The sequence below is a fragment of the Oncorhynchus gorbuscha genome, linkage group LG02 (genome assembly GCF_021184085.1).
Source record: "Oncorhynchus gorbuscha isolate QuinsamMale2020 ecotype Even-year linkage group LG02, OgorEven_v1.0, whole genome shotgun sequence".
Taxonomy (NCBI): Eukaryota; Metazoa; Chordata; class Actinopteri; order Salmoniformes; family Salmonidae; genus Oncorhynchus; species Oncorhynchus gorbuscha.
Genome location: NC_060174.1, coordinates 25183687 through 25207243, shown reverse-complemented (window position 1 = coordinate 25207243; position 23557 = coordinate 25183687). Strand labels below are relative to the sequence as shown.

Sequence of the window (23557 nt, the reverse complement as noted above, 5' to 3'; positions counted from 1 at the left end):
TACAGCTTGAATACAACATTTATTAAATGTTTTTTAAATCTAACCCATTTACACACAATACCCCATAGTGACTAAGTGTAAACATGTCTTTAGACATTTCTACACATTGAAAATGAAATACAGAAATCTTATTTACATTGGTATTCACACCCCTTTGCTATGTGTCACTCCAAATGAGGTCAAGGGCATCCGATTTCCGTTGATCATCATTGAGATGCCAATACAACTAAATTGGAGTCCACCTGTGGCCAATTCAATTGCGTGGACATGATTTAGAAAAACACCTGTCTATATAAGGTCACACAGTTTGACATTCCTGCAGTCAGCATGCCCATTGCACGCTCCCTCAACTTGAGTTGCCTTTTATTGTCCCCAGCACAAGATGCTGTTTAATCGACTTCTTTATGTCAGGTGGATGGATAATCTTGGCAAAGGAGAAATGCTCACTAACAGGGATGTAAACAAACTTATGCACAACATTGTAGAGAAATAAGCTTTAAATATATTTGGCCTGAATGCAACGCGCTGTCTGGGGAGAACTAGGCCACAGCTCATCACCCGTCGAATATAATCCCTACCGTGAAGCATGGTGGTTGCAGCATCATGCTATGGGGATGCTTTTCAGCGGTAGGAACTGTGAGACTGGTAAGGATAGAAGGAACATGAATGGAGCCAAATACAGGCAAATCCTAGATGAGAACCTGCTTCAGAGTGCAAACAACCTTCGGTTGGGCGAATGAGCCCAAGCATACAGCCAAAGCAATGCTGGAATGGCATCAGAACACGAATGTGAAATTACTTGTGGTCCAACCAAAACCCAGACTTCTGTGGAAAGAGTTTAATAATGCTGTTCACCGGAAGAATGGGAGAAAATCCCCAAATTCAGATGTGCATAGCTGATACAGACACCCAAGACGGCTCAAGGCTGTAATCACCGACAAAGTTGCTTCTGCAAAATATAGACTCGGGGGTGTGACTACTTATGTACTAGAGATAATTAATTTTCAATACATTTGCTAACATTTGTAAAAACATGTTCTCACCTTGTCATTATGGGTTAATATGTATAGATGGGTGAGAGGGAAAAAATATTTTTAATCCATTTTGAATTCGGCCTGTCATACGTACTGCATTGAATAGCCCCTGCGATATGCAACTTTTCAGGTAAGTCAGGAACCAACATACACAGTCAGTTAGGAAAGTTAAGGCTAGCTTTTTCAAACAGAAATTTGCATCTTGTAGCACTAAGTCCAAAAAGTTCTGGGACACTAAAGTCCATGGAGAATAAGAGCAGCACTTCCCAGCTGCCCACTGCACTGAGGCTAGGAAACCCTGTCACCACCGATAAATCCGCTATGGAGAATTTCAATAAGCATTTTTCTACGGCTGGCTATGCTTTCCACCTGGCTACCCCAGTCAACAGCCCTGCACCCCTCACTGCAACTTGCCCTGCCCCCCCCCAATTCTCCTTCACCCAAATAGAGATAGCAGAGGTTCTGAAAGAGCTGCAAAATCTAGACCCCTACAAATCAGCAAGGCTGGACAATCTGGACCCTCTCTTCCTAAAATTATCTGCCGGAATTGCTACAGACATATCTATCCTCCCCTGTCTTTCTAATGTCTTTGAAAACCAAGTTAAACAAACAGATCACCGACCATTTCGAATCCCACCGTACCTTCTCCGCTATGCAATCTGGTTTCCGAGATGGTCATGGGTGCACCTCAGCAACGCTCAAGGTCCTAAACGACATAACCGCCATCTATTAAAGACAGTACTGTGCTGCTGTATTCACCGACCTGTCCAAGGCTTTCGACTCTCAATCGCCACATTCTTATCGACAGACGCAACAGCCTTGGTTTCTCAAATGACTGCCTCGCCTGGTTCACCAACTACTTCCCTGACCGAGTTCAGTGTGTCAAATTGGAGAGCCTGTTGTCCGGACCTCTGGCAGTCTATGGGGGTGCCACAGGGTTCCATCCTTGGGCCCACTCTTTCCTCTGTATTCATCAATGATGTCGCTCTTGCTGCTGGTGATAGTCTGATCCATCTATACGCAGACGACACCATTCTGTATACTTCTGGCCCTTCTTTGGACACTGAGTTAATTAACCTCCAAACGAGCTTCAATGCCATACAACTCTCCTTCCGTGGCCTCCAACTGCTCTTAAATGCAAACTAAATGCATGCTCTTCAACTGATCGCTGCCCACACCTACCCACCCGTCCAGCATCACTACCCTGGACGGTTCTGACTTAGGTATTTGTAGTTGTCCACATATTCTAGGTGTCTGGTTAGACTAAACTCTTCTTCCAGACTCACATTAAGCATCTCCAATCCAAAATTAAATCTAGAATCGGCTTCCTATTTCGCAACAATGCATCCTTCACTCAAATTGCTAAACATAACCACGTAAAACTGACTATCCTACCGATCCTTGACTTCGGCGATGTCATTTACAAAATGGCCTCCAACACTCTACTCAGCAAATTGGATGCAGTCTATCACAGTACCATCCGTTTTGTCACCAAAGCCCCATATCATACCCACCACTGCGACCTGTATGCTCTCGTTGGCTAACCCTCACTTTATATCCCTCGCCAAACCCACTGGCCCCAGGTCATCTGTAAGTCGTTACTAGGTAAAGCCCCGCCTTATCTCAGCTCGCTGGTCACCATAGCAGCACCCACATCACGCGCTCCAACAGGTATATTTCACTGGTCACCCGCAAAACTAATTCCTCCTTCAGCCGCCTTTCCTTACAGTTCTCTGCTGCCAATGACTGCAACGAACTGCAAATTATCACTGAAGCTGGAGACTCGTATCTCCCTCGCTAGCTTTAAGCACCAGCTGTCAGAGCAGCTCACAGATCACTGCACCTGTACATAGCCAATCTGTAAATAGCCCATCCAACTACCTCATCACCATATTGTTATTTATTTTATTTATTTTGCTCCATTGTACCCCAGTACCGCTACTTGCACACTGATCTTCTGCACATCTATCACCCCAGTGTAATTTCGCTACTATGGCCTATTTATTGCCTCACCCCCCCCCCCCCCCTTATCCTACCTCATTTGCACACACTGTATATAGACTTTATTGTATTACTGACTGTATTTGTTTACTCCATGTGTAACTCTGTTGTTATTTGTCGTACTGCTTTGCTTTATTTTGGCCAGGTCGACGTTGTAAATGAGAACTACCTGGTTAAATAAAGGTTAAATAAATCAAATACAAACAACAAAATGTGGAATAAGTCATGCGGCATGAATACTTTCTGAAGGCACTGTATAAAAATAAAAATTGGTTTAGGCCGACAGGCCCAAGCATCCGACAGCGAGAGGGGGGAGAGACAATATTTTCTGAATGGCCAATTCGCGCGCTGCTTTGGTGTACTACTCTGCTCTGTTTAGCCTACATTCCTCTTGCATTCTGTATAGCATATTTATTGAAACAGGCCAGCCTTTATTAATATGAAGCCTTTCATAAAACAAGATTATAGCAAATCGGAGTAGACAAATTACTCAATGTCACCGAGCTTGCCCTGCCCGACTCCGTTATTTATTGCGCGGCGCTAGTCAAGTTCAAATACGCTAAACCAGGGTTCTCCAACCCTGTCCCTGGAGAGCCACTGTCCCTTTCTCTCCAACCCCAGTTGTAACTAACCTGGTACAGGTTATCAACCAAGTATTAGGGTTGGTTTAAAAACCTTACAGGATGGTAACTCTCCAGAAACAGGGTTGAGACCCCTGGGCAAAAACGTTGTTTGTCACATTAATGTTGTCACCATTGGCAATGGCTGTCGATCATCGTCGATAGTATCGTCTATCATAATATCGCTAAATCCTGTATTGTACTCAACGGTATACTCTTATCAGGTATACATATTTATGATCATGCACCATTCTCTTCTTATAGCAAACAACAGCAAGTTTCTGTCTGACTTTGGGATACGACATGGTAGCCGTCTGCAAGTGGATGACTTTCTGCAGGATTACACACTTCTGGTTAACGTGATTCACTGGTAAGAGAGGATGTATTTATCTGTGCTGTATAGGCCTTTGCATTTGCATGACTAATGCAAATTTGTTTCCTTAACGTAAATGTATTTCTGCGCTTGTCTGTAAAAGTGAGGATTTGGAGAAGGATGTGGAGTTTGAGGTGGTGGGTGACGCCCCTGACAAAGCCCCAACCCCACCCAGCGCACAAGAGGACAAGAATGTGGCCAACGGCAACAAAGACTCTGCAGAACCGTCCACCTCTTCCAAAGGTGAGCAAAACTGACATTGACTACATTTACATTTAAGTCATTTAGCAGACGCTCTTATCCAGAGCGACTTACAAATTGGTGCATTCACCCAATGACATCCAGTGGAACAGCCACTTTACAATAGTGCATCTAAATCTTTTAGGGGGGGGGGTAGAAGGATTACTTTATCCTATCCTAGGTATTCCTTAAAGAGGTGGGGTTTCAGGTGTCTCCGGAAGGTGGTGATTGACTCCGCTGTCCTGGCGTCGTGAGGGAGTTTGTTCCACCATTGGGGGGCCAGAGCAGCGAACAGTTTTGACTGGGCTGAGCGGGAACTGTACTTCCTCAGTGGTAGGGAGGCGAGCAGGCCAGAGGTGGATGAACGCAGTGCCCTTGTTTGGGTGTAGGGCCTGATCAGAGCCTGGAGGTACTGAGGTGCCGTTCCCCTCACAGCTCCGTAGGCAAGCACCATGGTCTTGTAGCGGATGCGAGCTTCAACTGGAAGCCAGTGGAGAGAGTGGAGGAGCGGGGTGACGTGAGAGAACTTGGGAAGGTTGAACACCAGACGGGCTGCGGCGTTCTGGATGAGTTGTAGGGGTTTAATGGCACAGGCAGGGAGCCCAGCCAACAGCGAGTTGCAGTAATCCAGACGGGAGATGACAAGTGCCTGGATTAGGACCTGCGCCGCTTCCTGTGTGAGGCAGGGTCGTACTCTGCGGATGTTGTAGAGCATGAACCTACCGGAACGGGCCACCGCCTTGATGTTAGTTGAGAACGACAGGGTGTTGTCCAGGATCACGCCAAGGTTCTTAGCGCTCTGGGAGGAGGACACAATGGAGTTGTCAACCGTGATGGCGAGATCATGGAACGGGCAGTCCTTCCCCGGGAGGAAGAGCAGCTCCGTCTTGCCGAGGTTCAGCTTGAGGTGGTGATCCGTCATCCACATTATGTCTGCCAGACATGCAGAGATGCGATTCGCCACCTGGTCATCAGAAGGGGGAAAGGAGAAGATTAATTGTGTGTCGTCTGCATAGCAATGATAGGAGAGACCATGTGAGGTTATGACAGAGCCAAGTGACTTGGTGTATAGCGAGAATAGGAGAGGGCCTAGAACAGAGCCCTGGGGGACACCAGTGGTGAGACAGATAGATTCTCGCCACGCCACCTGGTAGGAGCGACCTGTCAGGTAGGACGCGATCCAAGCGGGGGCCGCGCCGGAGATGCCCAGCTCGGAAAGGGTGGAGAGGAGGATCTGATGGTTCACAGTATCGAAGGCAGCCGATAGGTCTAGAAGGATGAGAGCAGAGGAGAGAGAGTTAGCTTTAGCAGTGCGGAGCGCCTCCGTGATACAGAGAAGAGCAGTCTCAGTTGAATGACTAGTCTTGAAACCTGACTGATTTGGATCAAGAAGGTCATTCTGAGAGAGATAGCGGGAGAGCTGGCCAAGGACGGCACGTTCAAGAGTTTTGGAGAGAAAAGAAAGAAGGGATACTGGTCTGTAGTTGTTGACATCGGAGGGATCGAGTGTAGGTTTTTTCAGAAGGGGTGCAACTCTCGCTCTCTTGAAGACGGAAGGGACGTAGCCAGCGGTCAGGGATGAGTTGATGAGCGAGGTGAGGTAAGGGAGAAGGTCTCCGGAAATGGTCTGGAGAAGAGAGGAGGGGATGGGGTCAAGCGGGCAGGTTGTTGGGCGGCCGGCCGTCACAAGACGCGAGATTTCATCTGGAGAGAGAGGGGAGAAAGAGGTCAGAGCACAGGGTAGGGCAGTGTGAGCAGAACCAGCGGTGTCGTTTGACTTAGCAAACGAGGATCGGATGTCGTCGACCTTCTTTTCAAAATGGTTGACTAAGTCATCTGCAGAGAGGGAGGAGGGGGGGTAGGATTCAGGAGGGAGGAGAAGGTGGCAAAGAGCTTCCTAGGGTTAGAGGCAGATGCTTGGAATTTAGAGTGGTAGAAAGTCGCTTTAGCAGCAGAGACAGAAGAGGAAAATGTAGAGAGGTGGGAGTGAAAGGATGCCAGGTCCGCAGGGAGGCGAGTTTTCCTCCATTTCCGCTCGGCTGCCCGGAGCCCTGTTCTGTGAGCTCGCAATGAGTCGTCGAGCCACGGAGCGGGAGGGGAGGACCGAGCCGACCTGGAGGATAGGGGGCATAGAGAGTCAAGGGATGCAGAGAGGGAGGAGAGGAGGGTTGAGGAGGCAGAATCAGGAGATAGGTTGGAGAAGGTTTGAGCAGAGGGAAGAGATGATAGGATGGAAGAGGAGAGAGTAGCGGGGGAGAGAGAGCGAAGGTTGGGACGGCGCGATACCATCCGAGTAGGGGCAGTGTGGGAAGTGTTGGATGAGAGCGAGAAGGAAAAGGATACAAGGTAGTGGTCGGAGACTTGGAGGGGAGTTGCAATGAGGTTAGTGGAAGAACAGCATCTAGTAAAGATGAGGTCGAGCGTATTGCCTGCCTTGTGAGTAGGGGGGGAAGGTGAGAGGGTGAGGTCAAAAGAGGAGGAGTGGAAAAAAGGAGGCAGAGAGGAATGAGTCAAAGGTAGACGTGGGGAGGTTAATGTCGCCCAGAACTGTGAGAGGTGAGCCGTCCTCAGGAAAGGAGCTTATTAAGGCATCAAGCTCATTGATGAACTCTCCGAGGGAACCTGGAGGGCGATAAATGACTGTAGACTACAGAGATGGACTGTTTTAAACGGTCTAATAATCAAAATCCTCGTCAGAAGTCACCGGTCCTGTCCTTTAAATCATTTTGTTTATGGTACTGAGAATCATGTGCAGCTATGTTTATTTTGTAGCTGAACGTAAACTCTAAAATGGTACATGTCGATCGTCTCTCGTCTGACTTTCTCTCGATTTCCTTTCTTCTCTTAGCCCCTGCTGAGCAGGACGATGTTCTGATAGTTGATTCGGACGAGGAGGAGCCGTCCTCCAGCACTATGGATGTCCGCATGGAGTCAGGAGGCCACAAGAGGAAGCTCCATGATGCTGAGACAGGAGAGGCTTCAGCCAAGCGCCAACGCCTGGATCAGCCTTTGGCTGCCGATGAGGAAGATGACATCATTGCACTAGACTAGTATGTCTCTCCTGGCCCCTCTCCTCTTCAGAAGGATGAAACTCTGTGTTTGTGTTTTCATACGCTGTTCCTCTTACCAAACATGTGTAAATATAAATGTACAAAAACTGTTGTGTGCCAGTTTTTTTTATTTTGGTCCATCACAGATGGATAAAATACTTTTAGCTTTTTGTATTTTTTATAATGTATTTGTCATGTCACAAGTCAGGGTGTGGTTTGTAGGGAGACTGAAAGAAACATTTAATAGCAAATGTTTTTTCAGTGTATTTCATCCAGTAAACTTACACCTCCATTGAAGGAATGTAAAAAAAAAAGTTATCAAACCCAATCATTTCTTTGAGTCAAGCGTTGACTGAATTTTTCTTTGTAATTGTTAACCATTGACCACTTGCAGGGTGAGTTGCTTTGTCATAGCTGGTTAAAAAAGAAATTGTTCTGGAGTTTGTTACTTTATTTATAAATCTTTCATGTGGTTTATAGTTGGAGCCATCATATCCAGGCCTCAACCTCCCTTTGGACCAAATAGATAACGACACAATAAACACTTAAACATCTAATGACCCCAAAATTGTTTTCTTAAGCTTTAGCATACACATCATTACTGGTATACAGTATTTGTTTGAAACATCAGTACTTTGGCTTGTTTTTACTGGACACACCACCAAATTTCAATTTGCAAACTTATTTGTGGTGCTTTTTGGGGGGGGGGCAATGACTATGAAGCCCTTTCATTGCTTGGTTTTGGTTTGACAATAAATGATCTGTTTTTGCCACAGTTGTCTTCTAAAGGGTTCAGACTGAGAAAAGGCCTCATTATAGCAATTACAAGAGCAAATGAGTCTCATAACATCCATTTAAAGTTTGTCTTCCAACGTCCTTGGACTGAAGGAAAAACATTTTTCAGAGCAAATTTCTAACTGAAGGTGTGTGTAGGGATTAAAGTCCAAAATAGTAATCTCAGCCCTGTCAGTAAATGGAGTACACAATAAAAGCCATAACATAAGCATGTTTACAATAAACATGACATTCCTAAGGACATTCCTTAGCTGAACATATTCTCAGTCCCATAGTAGCACAATGTTTGCAAGACTTCCATGTTATTCAAAATAACCTTATCCAATAATTTACATTAAATCAGAATAGAACACTTGGGCTGTTTGTAAAGATGCATGTGTGTTCATCCACAATTGGAAACGACACAGTCAATGAGTGAGTTTTTGTTATAGAGAAAGCACTGCACATTTGACAATGTATTGAAGATCATGAGGCTCAGATGAATTGTGCTGTTATGACATGACAAGAACCACACAGACATTTCAACAAAACTAAGCAAAAAGTACACCAAATATCTATGTCACGGGTCTAGATCTAGCGCATGTTGTCTGAAACGCCTCTCAGAGGATAAAGCCGATTGGTCGAAAGTCTTACACGAGCCCCACTCAACGATCTCTTCCTTTTGGAACCACATTATCGCAAACACTTTTTCACCTTCATTGATTCGGAGCGTGCGTTAGCACTAGGTAGCCAATATAAATCGCCGCGGTGTTAAAGTAAGCACGCATCAACAGGTCAAGTGTAAACCTTTGGAATTTACGTGAATGTTTCAATCGTGTGAAAGCTTGTCTATTTTCCAGATCAATCAAGCGATAGTGTGGAGAGAGCCAGCCGGCAGCCATCCGAAACTGTCAGTGTGGAAGAAGAGGGGCCATAGCGCAACTCCCGTTGTTGTTTCTGACTGAAAACTTATGAAACCGAACGAGACGGGAGCAGTTTTAATTCGACGTTTTGCCTTACCTGAAAAGATAACACAATTGACTCTCGCAAACTTCGAGTAGCCTATTCGAAGAACCGTGGTCATGGTGGCTCTCTCATCGATCGTAAACCCACTTGCCCGGCATCTGCAGAGACATGTCATCAAGCAAACTAAAGGTCAACGGTTGATACCTGTGAGAAGATGCAACCTCACTGCATGTTCAAGCAAATATGTGCTTTCAGCGTGTAAGTGTCGAAACTTTAAAAGTACGGTAGCTTTCATCATATTACAGCTGAATTATCATTAGCTGCAGTTGAATTCGCTAGCTGTTTGCTCTTCATTTCATAAGACTAGAACAATGACATTAATGTTCAGTCCAGCTGGCCGCTGAGATTACATGAGAAATAAAACCGTTTCAATCGCTCAAGCAATAGTAACATAAATGGCTACGCTGTAAAGTTGTAATCGAAATCCACAATGTCTACATTACTGAAGGGTTCATTAATGGCCTTGTTTTGATCGCAACGGATGCACAAAGAATACATGGAAATCAAGGACTGGATTTCTGCATGAGTGAATTGGCGTCACATTTTCAGGGGGAAATAGTTCATTCTAAACTTCTGGCCGGGTACTGGTTTTGATTGTAACTATGGTGTGTATATACACATGTCAATTTGATCATAACTGTGATCACAATTTGTTTATCTTTTGTATTTTATTTTCTAACTTGGCCTATTTTACACTGCATGTTTGGTTTATGGTCTTGTCTTTACTCAAGACATTCAGAAGGCCTGACTTTTCACTCCAGAACCCAAGGGATTATGCATTATTCCAATGGTTCTCAGATATAAACACTGCATACCGGTGGGAACATGTGAACTAAAATCCCAGCGCTCTGTTTTAATGTTTAGAACCATCAATCATTGCTTGCATTACGGTTTTTGAAACATATGGAATTTATTTCATACTGTATAAGTGAGAAATAATATTAAAAAATGTTCACTTAATGTAGCAGATTTGCACAGATCCATATGGCTGTGTGCATCCAGCTGACAAACTACACTTCCGCTACACCTTCTTCCCAGTTACGCTTAGCACAGGTGGTCGCCTCTGTCTTCCGTAAACAAGCATTAACAAAGGTGTTCGCTGGGCTTCTTCCACAACGATCCTGACAAACCATTTCTTTATGAACCTCGCTTTGTGCAGTGGGGCATTGTCATGCTGAAACAGGAAAAGGCCTTCCCTAAACTATTGCCACAAAGTTGGATGCACAGAATTGCCTAGAATGTCATTGCATACTGTAGCGTTAAGATTTCACAACTGGAACAAAAGGGCCTAGCCCGAACCATGAAAAACAGCACCAGACCATTATTCCTCCTCCACCAAACTTTACAGTTGGCACTATGCATTGGAACAGGTAATATTCTCTTGGCATTCACCAAACCCAGATTCGTCTGTCAAACTGCCAGATTATTGACTTTTATCAAACACACAAATATTCACATTTACTCCCCTTTTTCATCCTGAAAAATTAAAAGTTTGATCAACTTCAGCACAATTAGCTTTTTAAGAGGAAATCCGAGTGAACACTGAAGCGTGACTCATTACCCCCGAGAAAGTGTTTCCACTGCTCCAGAATCCAATGGCGGCAAGTTTTACACAATGTTTGTCTATGGAGATTGCATGGGTGTGTGCTCAATTTTATACACCTGTCAGCAACGGGTGTGGCTGAAATAGCCACACCCGTCTACATACAGTGCCTTGCGAAAGTATTCGGCCCCCTTGAACTTTGCGACCTTTTGCCACATTTCAGGCTTCAAACATAAAGATAACTATTTTTTTGTGAAAAATCAACAACAAGTGGGACACAATCATGAAGTGGAACGACATTTATTGGATATTTCAAACTTTTTTAACAAATCAAAAACTGAAAAATTGGGTGTGCAAAATTATTCAGCCCCCTTAAGTTAATACTTTGTAGCGCCACCTTTTGCTGTGATTACAGCTGTAAGTCGCTTGGGGTATGTCTCTATCAGTTTTGCACATCGAGAGACTGACATTTTTTCCCATTCCTCCTTGCAAAACAGCTCGAGCTCAGTGAGGTTGGATGGAGAGCATTTGTGAACAGCAGTTTTCAGTTCTTTCCACAGATTCTCGATTGGATTCAGGTCTGGACTTTGACTTGGCCATTCTAACACCTGGATATGTTTATTTTTGAAACATTCCATTGTAGATTTTGCTTTATGTTTTGGATCATTGTCTTGTTGGAAGACAAATCTCCGTCCCAGTCTCAGGTCTTTTGCAGACTCCATCAGGTTTTCTTCCAGAATGGTCCTGTATTTGGCTTCATCTATCTTCCCATCAATTTTAACCATCTTCCCTGTCCATGCTGAAGAAAAGCAGGCCCAAACCATGATGCTGCCACCACCATGTTTGACAGTGGGGAGGATGATGAGCTGTGTTGCTTTTACGCCAAACATAACGTTTTGCATTGTTGCCAAAAAGTTCAATTTTGGTTTCATCTGACCAGAGCACCTTCTTCCACATGTTTGGTGTGTCTCAGGTGGCTTGTGGCAAACTTTAAATGACACTTTTTATGGATATCTTTAAGAAATTACTTTTTTCTTGCCACTCTTCCATAAAGGCCAGATTTGTGCAATATACAACTGATTGTTGTCCTATGGACAGAGTCTCCCACCTCAGCTGTAGATCTCTGCAGTTCATCCAGAGTGATCATGGGCCTCTTGGCTGCATCTCTGATCAGTCTTCTCCTTGTATGAGCTGAAAGTTTAGAGGGACGGCCAGGTCTTGGTAGATTTGCAGTGGTCTGATACTCCTTCCATTTCAATATTATCGCTTGCACAGTGCTCCTTGGGATGTTTAAAGCTTGGGAAATATTTTTGTATCCAAATCCGGCTTTAAACATCTTCACAACAATATCTCGGACCTGCCTGGTGTGTTCCTTGTTCTTCATGATGCTCTCTGCGCTTTTAACGGACCTTTGAGACTATCACAGTGCAGGTGCATTTATACGGAGACTTGATTACACACAGGTGGATTGTATTTATCATCATTAGTCATTTAGGTCAACATTGGATCATTCAGAGATCCTCACTGAACTTCTGGAGAGAGTTTGCTGCACTGAAAGTAAAAGGGCTGAATAATTTTGCACGCCCAATTTTTCAGTTTTTGATTTGTTCAAATTTTTTGAAATATCCAATAAATGTCGTTCCACTTCATGATTGTGTCCCGCTTGTTGTTGATTCTTCACAAAAAAATACAGTTTTATGTGTGAAGCCTGAAATGTGGCAAAAGGTGGCAAAGTTCAAGGGGGCCGAATACTTTCGCAAGGCACTGTACTTACTTCATGAATATCTAGCAGATTGTAACGAGTAATGTGATCTATTAGTCATTGCAGGATAGCTACGGTTTGGCGTATCACAGAGAATTTTCGATCAACTTTAACTTGGCGACACTATCTTCGTCCTCGATTCGGTCAAACATATCTTCTAATAGGTCTGTGTTCAGTTGCAGGTGGTTCGTTCGAATTTAGAAAATGCTAGTAAGAATAGGCCCTTTTCTTTCAGGTACAGTAGCAAAATGGATAATTGTTAATACATTTTTCCATTAAATACCTTTTCCAAACAACCTTTGTTGTAGGTTAAGTATTCACATAGGTTAAGCATTCACAGTCCCATTGGCAGAGCGGTCAGTGACTGATGTAAATTGCGTCATAGGCAGTTATAGCCCAATGGCAAAACCAGGAAGTCGTAGTAGATTTATTTTAACGCCAGAAGATGTACATCTATGAAACGTTCCATTCAGAGCTGAACTAGTGTCTCCCATTCCTGCTGCGGAGTAGACCTGGTGGGCTGCCAATACATTCCGCCAGTCTGTTTCTGTAGCCTACCCACATTTTGCTTATCCTGTAATTTCCTTTCAATAGGAGTTACTGAAGGAAGTGTCTCTTTTTCCTTCTGCTTTTTAAATTTCTTAAACGGAATCAACGGAGGAGGCTTTGACTACTGGTCTCACAAAGTTTTCAGAATTGCTTGTCTACTTTGAGACATTTGATCTTATGTTATTTGGGAATTTGACTTATTGCCTATTTTAGAATGCAGGAAGCTGGAGAGTACACTATGAAAAGTAAGTGTCAGCATTTCTTACAGTAGGCTAAGCAATAGGACCTAATGTGATTTACTAAAGACAAGCTGCTGTTTTACATTTTACTATCAGACTCGATTTAAATCCCCTCTCATGCTTTGACTCCAGTGCATCCGATGTGGCAGGGACCACTTGTTGCTCCTGGGGGCAACAGACAATCTCCGATCGATATTCGGGTGCGCAAGAGTGTGTTTGATCCGCATCTCAAGCCGCTGACCCCGGATTACGACCCCAGGACATGTTCACAGATATGGAACAACGGGTACTCATTCCTGGTTGAGTACGATGACACCACCGACAAATCCAGTAAGCAGTTTCTGTTCTGCTGCGTGACCTGATTTAAAACTGCAATGCCTGCCACGTGGAACATGATTTTGATTTACATTTAGGTATCCCTGCTCTTGGCTTATTTCTCAACATCAATGTCTTAACTTATTGTTTAGACAGTCTAATTATTTTAATTTTCAATCCAATATTATTTCAGAAATGTATTTTTTATTAACCGCTAGACTTTACATAAATATTTATACCAAGAGGCACATTTTTTTTAACAGTAGGCTAATTATTCTGTAATTTAATTCTTAGTTCTGCTTTTCATGTGTGTTTGTGTAAGAAGAGGATACATATGTTTTAACAAGTATGTTTATATAATAATGTTTAACTCGCCACAGCTGTTGTGTTTATTAATTACGGTTTCTTCTCATTATTGTATGCGTCTCTAACACAACATTGATGAGTGGTCGATTTCTTCTCGTCGCTCTCTCCCTCTCAGCACTTAAAGGGGGTCCTCTGGAGGACAACTTCCGGCTGTGTCAGTTCCACTTCCATTGGGGGGAGAGCAACGCATGGGGCTCTGAGCACACAGTGGACCGCCGCCTCTTCCCTGCTGAGGTAGCTACTGCACGTCCTCTTACTTAACAGAGAGTGTCTGTATTTAAATGTTAACTTTGTTGAATGACTCTAGTTATGCTATAGGAAGAACCTCCTAACTTGTCAAGTCTAATAGAGTCATTGTCTACAGGAGACTGTGGTATGGAACGGTAGATAGTAGGGACTGCTTAGTCATCAAGTCAATGCTGATGCCCTAGCCAATCCATGACGACATTGGCATGCAATTTCTGTGATAGGGGGATTGTGCTGTTGGAAACCTCTATGTATAGAAACAGAATGCATTCTGTTCTATCCTTAAGGCCCACCTTTTAATGTGTGATCTATTTTTATATTTTTCCACTCACCTAAAGCATACTTATGCAATAGAGGGAGTACTACTGTATGTCTGGGGGAGGGTGCCAGGCCAAGCTGGCGTTAGTGGCTGTGAGAATCTGACCATGTCAGGGTTCTCAACACTCCCCAGGTGCAGTGTGTGTACAGAGGCTCAAGTTACGATTACAGCACACAACTCGCTCTGTGTGCCTAATAGGAGCACACCACAGTGGGTAACCGAGATAATGGATCCTTCTCAGTTTACTTATTGGGTTGTACCATTCTTTATAGAAATCTCCCCAGATCCCAGGGTGAATAGGGATCTGTGGTGTGAGTATGGGTAGGGTTGGGTTGGACACTCCGATGGAGTAAAACAAAGAGCAGCTGCATTTAATAGCTACTGATAACCGTCTGTTCAGGATAGAGGATTTTGGGGTGGATTTTCATTCAGAATTTGCAAATTTTTTGTTGTTACAGTTTTGATAATTGATTGTTCTACCACGAAGGTAACCGTTTATCTTGAGAATGATATTAAAGATTCATAATTATCCAGCAGCAGATATAATCTGTGACACATTGCATTTGAATTCTCTGGGTGTGTGGTAAATAGGTTCTAATTAATGTATGGCGTTGCCTTTTGTGTTGATAGCTCCACATGGTCCACTGGAACTCTGATAAGTACAGCCGGTTTGAGGAGGCGGTGATGGAGGAGAATGGACTGGCTGTTATCGGGGTTTTCCTCAAGGTAACTTATTGCTTCTTGTTAACATAGCGAAGCATCCCTACCACATGCAACCCACCACCACTGTCATACATACTTGACCATATACAGTTGAAGTCGGAGGTTTACACACACTTAGTTTGGAGTCATTAAAACTCATTTTCCAACCACTCCACAAATTTATTGTCAACAAACTATAGTTTTGGCAAGTCGGTTAGGACATCTACTTTGTGCATGACGACACAAGTCATTTTTCCAACAATTGTTTACAGACAGATTATTTCACTTATAATTCACTGTATCACAATTCCAGTGGGTCAGAAGTTTACATACACAAAGTTGACTATGCCTTTAAACAGTTTGGAAAATTCTAGAAAATTATGTAATGGCTTTAGAAGCTTCTGATAGGCTGATTGACATAATTTGAGTCAATTGGAGGTGTACCTGTGGATGTATTTCAAGGCCTACCTTCAACCTCAATGCCTCTTTGCTTGACACCATGGGAAAATCAAAAGACATCAGCCAAGACCTCAGGAAAATAAATTGTAGACCTCCACAAATCTGGTTAATCCTTGGTAGGAATTTCCAAATGCCTGAAGGTACCATGTTCATCTGTACAAACAATCGTACGCAAGTATAAACACAATGGGACCACGCAGCCGTCATACCGCTCAGGAAGGGGACATGTTCTGTCTCCTAGTAATGAACGTACTTTGGTGCGAAAAGTGCAAATCAATCCCAGAAAAACTGCAAAGGACCTTGTTAAGATGCTGGAGGAAACCGGTACAAAAAGTATCTATATCCACAGTAAAACGAGTCCTATATCGACATAACCTGAAAGGCCGCTCAGCAAGGAAGAAGCCACTGCTCAAAAAACGGCATTTAAAAAGCCAGACTACGGTTTGCAACTGCACATGGGGACAAAGATTGTACTTTTTGGAGAAATGTCCTCTGGTCTGATGTAACAAAAATAGAACTGTTTGGCCATAATGACCATCATTATGTTTGGAGGAAAAAGGGGAAGGCTTGCAAGCCGAAGAACACCATCCCAACCGTGAAGCACGGGGTGGTTGCATCATTTTGTGGGGGTGCTTTGCTGCAGGAGGGACTGGTGCACTTCACAAAATAGATGGCTTCATGAGGTAGGAAAATTATGTTTATATATTGAAGCAACATTTCAAGACAGGAAGTTAACGCTTGGTTGCAAATAGGTCTTCCAAATGGACAATGACCCCAAGCATACTTCCAAAGTTGTGGCAAAATGGCTTAAGGACAACAAAGTCAAGGTATTGGAGTGTCAATCACAAAGCCCTGACCTCAATCCTAATGAAAATATGTGTGCAGAACTGAAGAAGTTTGTGCTACCAAATACTAATTGAGTGTATGTAATCTTCTGACCCACTGGAAATGTGAGGAATGAAATAAAAGCTGAAATAAATCACTACTATTATTCTGACATTTCACATTCTTAAAATAAAGTGGTGATCATAACTGACCTAAGACAGGGAATTTTTACTATGATTAAATGTCAGGAATTGTGAAAAACTGAGTTTAAATGTATTTGACTAAGGTTTATGTAAACTTCAGACTTCAGCTGTACACGTCATATACACACCATTTCAATATTTACTGACATTGAAATGTAAACACCCCATGCAGTGAATGTAAACACACAGCACATGCCTGACAGAAGGACTCAGTGCTCAGACACAGATTATTTTCCTCCTCAGATAGGGAAGAGACACGAGGGACTGCAGAAACTAGTAGATGTCCTACCTGCTGTCAGACACAAGGTGAGTTCAATGATTGACCACTTAAACCATGCAGGTGATTTTGTTGCCAAGGTTTCAGAGAGAACGTTTCAAGCAGGGGTTATATGTCACTGAGTTTCTGAGAAGGCCGCCCAAAGCTTAAGAACATAAGTAGTCAGTGCTGTACGTCTCAGGTTGGTATTCTAGACGAGCCTCTCTCCGGTGGCGCACACATGACATTTGTGTGACTATTGGACTGCGAATTACACAATGCTATTTGGGGGATTCTCTCAAATTTATCGGCCTAATAAATTACCTTTTAATGACCTTTTAATGTGGCATGAACCCAACCAGTCATATTTTCATCTGATTGTCAAACAAATCACAAATCACTTCAAAAAGTAGGCATCCACTGGATGTCATAAGGTGAATGCACCAATTTGTAAGTCGCTCTGGATAAGAGCGTCTGCTAAATAACTTAAATGTAAATGTAAATGTTGGTCCACTCCAAAATAATTCCAGCATCCAAACTAGAGGTCGACCGATTATGATTTTTTTTCAACTCCGGTGCCGATTATTGGAGGACCCCCCCCCCCCCCCCCCCAAAAAAAGCCGATACCGATTAATCGGCTGATTTAAAAATATATATATTGTTTTTTATATATATTTTTTTTTTTAAATAGAAAAACAATTTACATTATTATTTTTATTTTTTATGTATTTGTAATAATGACAATTACTACAATACTGAATAAACACTTATTTTAACTTAATACATAAATTTAGCCTCAAATAAATAATGAAACATGTTCAATTTGGTTTAAATAATGCAAAAACAAAGTGTTGGAGAAGAAAGTAAAAGTGCAATATGTGCCATGTAAGAAAGCTAACGTTTAAGTTCCTTGCTCAGAACATGAGAACATATGGCCTAGGCCGTCATTGAAAATAGTGTTCTTAACTGTCTTGCCTAGTTAAATAAAGATTAAAGGTGTAAAAAATAATAATAATAATAATCGGTGTCCAAAAATAGCGATTTCCGATTGTTATAACTTGAAATCGGCCCAAATTAATCGTCCGTTCCGATTTAATCGGTCGACCTCTAATCCAAACTGCATGTATACTTGTGCTGTTTGACTGTTAATATATTTGTTACAAAGCACCAAAATTGTTCCTAGTGTCATTCTGCGATTTCCATTGATTATTCTTACATTAATTGATGCGTCTTGCTGACAAATTTATATTTTTTTGTAGCCTGAAAAGTTGGGACACTTGAAATGGGGCTGAAACTGTCCCGGGAAAAAAACGGGATGGTCACCCTAACACACATGGTCAACTTACTAGACTAGCCTACAATGTAACGTGTATTAGCATGATTTTCAAATAGGCCTACCAGTAGTCAGTGATGTAGTGTTTTAAAATGGAAAAAGTAACACTTTCAATGCATAAAAAAAAAATGACTTGCGTTTATCCTTCACTAGGCCTACACCCCTACCGGTAGCCTACCCCCTCAGCCAAGGCCATTTCAAACACACGCAGAATAGGCAGCTTACATTCAATATAATACAGTTGAATCAAAACATGTTTTGCACCCTAGGTCATGAATTGTCATGAGTTAATGATTGGAGTCTTCACAGATAATGGGACATAACAGTACCTTTCTTTCCTTATGTTAATGACATTTGACAGTGTTGTTATTAATTAAGTATTTAACAATTGAATTAGAATATTGAACTCAAACCCTGTACAAATAATGGATCTTGGAGATCTGGGAAAGTCCACTAAGTCTAACATTTCATTATGTGATGTTTCGCAGTGAAAACAGTTCTCATGGGCACACAAATCCAAAGTAATGTAGGCCTATGCTATTGCAAAACCGAATGCTTTTAACCGAAAGAGTCAACTACTGTTATTAAGGTAAACTTGTTGGCTGGATTGGATGCGCATTGGTGTCCAGCTGTAGGCTAGTTGTCTAGTGATATTGTCGACCATCAGGTGATCCAGTAAAGAAAACCAATATTGATAGAAAATAATAAATGGTCTGGTACTTCTGGCCACGGTTGGCAGGGAGAACACCAGTACCTGCGTACACCTAAAAAACAGCAATGAGTGCTTTAAGCAGCTGACTGACAAAAGCAAACAATGATGAATCAATGGATAAATCTAATGCATTGGAATAAAGACAGGCTATTTTTATCAAGGCTGCATGGCAAACAAATGGCGAGAAATGACAAAGTATCTATGCTGAAAGGACCTCGGCTGAAGCTGAAATTCAGCACTAGCCTACTGGATGGACAACCACGCCACAGAAATAAATGGTTTTAACCATGACAGAGTTGGGGGTGTACGTTTCATATTTACCACTGCATTTTAAACACATAGGAGAATGGTTAAATTAGCATTATTTAGAGCCCCACCCCCACCCTTTGTTACCTTCCAGAAGTATTACTGCAAAGGAACTTACTGTATGATCTGAGATGGGGAGACTGTCAACTTTAACTGCTGTCTAGTGACCATGAGTCAAATTACATGCCTCTACAAAAAAAAATGTTTGTACCTTTAGTTAACTAGGCAAGTCAGTTAAGAACAAATTCTTATTTACAATGACCTACCAAAAGGCCTCCTGCAGGGACGGGGGCCTGGGATTAAAATAAATAAATACAATATAAATCTAGGACAAAACACAGATCACAAGCGACACTACATAAAGAGAGACCTAAGACAACATAGCAAGGCAGCAACACATGACAACACAGCATTGTAGCAGCACAAAACAGGGCACAGTCAACAGCACAATGGTCAAGAAGGTAAACAACAATACATCACACATTTAAGGTTGGGAAATGGCAATTATTATTATATGACTTATGACACGGTGTAACCCTTTCCTCTTTCCCTTTTTACACCTTAGGACAGTGTTGTTGAGTTCACTAGGTTCGACCCAGCTTGCCTACTGCCCACTAACATTGATGATTACTGGACGTATGCAGGGTCACTGACCACGCCTCCTCTGACCGAAGCAGTGACCTGGATTATCATGAAGCAGCACATCGAAGTCAGCCATGACCAGGTTAGTATGTGAGTGAGAGCGTGTGCATGTGTGTGGTAAAAAGGGAAGGAATGTTAGAACTACTGGTGGACTACACGTTAGTCACTTCACTCGGCTGTTCCATGTCTGCCTAACACATTCTCTCCCTGTCCGGTCTCTTCCTCAGCTGGCTGTGTTTCGGAGCCTCCTCTTCACCTCGGCAGAGGAGGAGGTGCAGAAGAGCATGGTCAACAACTTCCGTGTGCAGCAGTCGCTGCAGGGCCGTACTGTGCGTTCTTCGTTTACCCCCTTCCTGAAGGAGGAGCAACCGGCAAAGGGTCCACACACAGGCCACTGACCTTTACTCAGAGACTAACATGGACCCTTCAAACTAAAATAATGCAATACCATGGGAAGCACATTTTTGGCTAACAAGTCTTACATTTGACTCTACAGAAGTCATACTGCTGGCGTCTTTCCAAACGCTTATGCATTCAGAAAGCACTTAAGTGCCAGGGATTTTATCATTCCAATGTCACCATCTAAAAGCTGTTTTGTTGACCATCCTTGGCACTAGACCGCTGTCTCACTGTCTGCTGTCCTGTCAATAAGTGAAAGGCATCATCAACACAGGGCTGGTGTATTGCTGTAGTCTATGCTAACAGATTTTTTTAAACCCCTGTCTCTTAGGTGAATATTTTTTTTCTAGATGCTCTGAATGTTTAAGTTTTTTTATTCAGTCCTTAACAGTCCCACTTGAAATGCTTCCAGAAACCAATGAGGGATTATGCTGAAATACAGGTAACTGTCAAAATAAAGGAAAACACCAACATGTATTGTCTTTAAGAGGGTGTTGGGCCACCACAGCTTTAATGTACAAGTGTCTGGAAGTCTTGGGGGGATGCGACACCATTCTTCCATGAGAAATTCCAGAATTTTTTTCTTTTCCTCCAGGATCTCCCATAAGTGTTTAATTGAGTTGAGATCTGGTTACTGAGATGGCTATGGCATATGGCTTACATCGTTTTTATGCTCAAAACATTCAGTGACCACTCGTGCCCTGTGGATGGGGTTATTGTCATCCTATGGGGGCGTAGCCAAAATAATACATCACCCTAAGTAAGCATGATGGGCTGTTACCTGCTTAATTATCTCAGGAAGTGCACCCGTGGAAGCATCTGCTTTCAATATACTTTGTTTCCCTCATTTACTCAAGTGTTTCCATTATTTTGTCAGTTACCTGCACTTTTATACTATCACCGATTTAATAATCTCAAGCATAAGAATATCACCCTTTTGTATGAGTAGTACTCTTGCAGTAATTGTTCTCCTTCCTTGACAAAGTATTTGAGGTGAAGGGGCTCCATATATGGATGTGGGGTTTAGTTTGAAGGTTTTAAGCTCTGAACTTGTTTACTGCACACAGCCGAAGAGATTTGGTTCATTGTATTTGGGCCTAGCTAAGGCTCCAAACTGCACAAATGAGTGTTGCTCATTGCTTTGAAAGATGTTTTAGATGCATTTGTGATTGATTTTATTACATAGTCTATTGAGTGGACTAGAATGTACATCTCACTATCTGTAACTTAGAGGTAAAAATCATATGTGTAGGATCGACATCTTTTATAAGGCCTTATAAGCACAGGGACATTTGTTACAACTAATATGCTGAACTATTTTGTTGATATAGCAAACATCTGTATTTTAGCATGGGTGTCTAAGCATATTTCCTCTTGTAATCAAATTGTTCTGTTCTACTAAGCAGGAATCTACCATAGTGCCTTCTATTTCATGCATCATACTGACACATGGCGGTCACCTCTGTTCTCATAGATCAATTGCTCATGGCAGTGTGTCTATTCTGTTGGGGCTTGCTGGTCTAACGCATATCGATAATATTCTGCCCCTACCAAGCTTAACAGTCGGTCAATTTGTATGTTTGCCAGTTTCTGGTTTAGGCGCTGGGAGAGTTAAGAGAGGGTATCACATCATGCATCATTAACCTGTTTATCTTGTTGGTTCTGTATTTATTGGTGGAGGTCGGTAGGTTTTTACTTGCCTTTTTAGAAGCACACAGACAGGAATCATTCTCCTGATATTTGTATTTCATTTCTTGAGACTTAAGCTTTTTCTGTACTTTATATCTCTCTCTATATATATAACATTTGAGATGTTAAAGTTCCCAGCAGAACTGGACAGGGATTACAGTAGAACCAACTACATGCATCAACTTTAAAACATAACTACACTTAATGTTATGCTTTAATAGCGTTCCAAAAGGTTAACTGTAATATAAGCACTGCTATTCCCCATGTTGACACAAAACCATGAAACGTGATACAGCAATTGTAATACCTTGCTGCCTATTTTCCATTAGCCTACTTCTAGTTGCAGTATTCTGGGTGTGCCTTCCAGTGCTTCACTATTTTCATCAAAGAAAGGGAGTGATTGAATAAAGAGAGGGGGGGGGTCTTAAGTTTGCAGTGTTCAGAGAATGTGAAATGGGTGCTAAAAAGATTGGAGGAGAAAGGGATTGATTGGTTTGTTCTATAAACAGGGAATGAAAAGGGAGCAGACATTGAGGCAACATTGGTATTGTTTGTTCTATAAAGCATTACGTGAGTGAATGGTTGTCTTTGTGATCATTCGATAACAATGTTCCTGTATAAACTGTCCCTTTTGGGGCCTCTCCCTTGAAAGAGCCACCTGGCCCTCTCCCCACTAGGTCAATTGCAGAGAAGAAGTAGCTTGACACTAACCTGTTTTGAAAACTGTACAGCACTGTCCAAACACAGGAACCGTAAGACTCTTGCCCTCTATACCCAAATGACACTTGCCTGTTTCACTGCGTTCCCTATGAAATTAAAGATGGCATTTTGTTACACCAGAGTTTAGGGGAACAATGTTGGGGTACAGGGAAGATTTGAACACAGTTCTGAATGGTTATACATTTCATGTGGGCATTTTTATGGGTGCTGATTGGTTTGATGGTAAGTAGAGAGATTTTATTTTCTGTTGTAACTGGTACGGGGCCTATTTTTCAAGCTTCCATTTGTCTTGGTCTGTTTAGTTATCTGCCTTTTTAAATATTTGAAATGATACTCTCCAGTGGGAGGTTTCCATTCGTTTAACTGTATTTTTATAGTTTTCAAATGATAAATACTAAACGGACACAAATGTTCTTGTACTATAATGACTATGTACTTTAAAAATGGATGATTAGTCTTGGTTAATATGTCCTCTGGTGAACTGCTGTATTTTAATGTGTCTGCCATCAATGCCTATTTTAAACGTGTAAAAGTTAGTATGCACAATGATCTCGATCGATATACAATGTGTACAAAACATTAACACCTTCCTAATATTGCTGGCCGATGTTGACGCCAATGCTTCCCACAGTTGTGCGAAGTTGGCTGGACGTCCTTTGGGTAGTGGACCATTCTTGATACAAGGGAAACTGTGAAAAACCCAGCAGCGTTGCAGTTCTTGATGCAAACCGGTGCGCCTGGCACATACTACCATACCCTGTTCAAAGACACTTCAATCTTTTGTCTAGCCCATTCACCCTCTGACACACACACAATCCATGTGTCAAGGCTTAAAAATATTTTTTTAACCTGTC

The 23557-nt window shown here is 42.4% G+C and overlaps 2 protein-coding genes across 5 annotated transcripts in view; both read left to right on the top strand.

Annotated features, from left to right (window-relative positions):
- Window positions 1-7875, top strand: part of LOC123999589 (SUMO-activating enzyme subunit 2) — a 30824-nt gene extending 22949 nt beyond the window's left edge. The window contains exons 15-17 of the mRNA XM_046305503.1: window positions 3920-4025; window positions 4132-4271; window positions 7117-7875. Of these exons, the coding sequence (XP_046161459.1) occupies window positions 3920-4025; window positions 4132-4271; window positions 7117-7319 (449 nt within the window). The 3' untranslated portion in view covers window positions 7320-7875. The remainder of the gene's footprint in view (window positions 1-3919; window positions 4026-4131; window positions 4272-7116) is intronic.
- Window positions 7876-8743: 868 nt separating this feature from the next.
- Window positions 8744-22863, top strand: LOC123999597 (carbonic anhydrase 5B, mitochondrial-like). Of its 4 annotated transcripts, XM_046305524.1 has the most exons (8): window positions 8744-8868; window positions 8953-9316; window positions 13344-13541; window positions 14008-14126; window positions 15088-15183; window positions 16890-16952; window positions 19819-19977; window positions 20123-22863. In XM_046305524.1, the coding sequence occupies exons 2-8, from the start codon at window positions 9175-9177 to the stop codon at window positions 20291-20293; spliced, it is 948 nt and encodes a 315-aa protein (XP_046161480.1). In that variant the 5' UTR covers window positions 8744-8868; window positions 8953-9174; the 3' UTR covers window positions 20294-22863. The 4 variants fall into 4 exon arrangements, with proteins under 4 accessions (XP_046161480.1, XP_046161471.1, XP_046161498.1 ...); XM_046305515.1 differs by having other exon boundaries at window positions 8761-9316; XM_046305542.1 differs by lacking the exon at window positions 8953-9316 and having other exon boundaries at window positions 8857-8886.
- The last annotated feature ends 694 nt before the right edge of the window (window positions 22864-23557 follow it).

What these genes read in the sequence shown, in the direction of transcription:
- LOC123999597 (XM_046305524.1), top strand. Translation starts at nt 9,175, where the DNA reads ATGGTGGCTCTCTCATCGATCGTAAACCCACTTGCCCGGCATCTGCAG. An exon ending in CAAATATGTGCTTTCAGCGT is followed by an intron (nt 9,317 to 13,343) that starts GTAAGTGTCGAA and finishes CTTTGACTCCAG; the next exon opens with TGCATCCGATGTGGCAGGGA. An exon ending in TCGAAGTCAGCCATGACCAG is followed by an intron (nt 19,978 to 20,122) that starts GTTAGTATGTGA and finishes TCTCTTCCTCAG; the next exon opens with CTGGCTGTGTTTCGGAGCCT.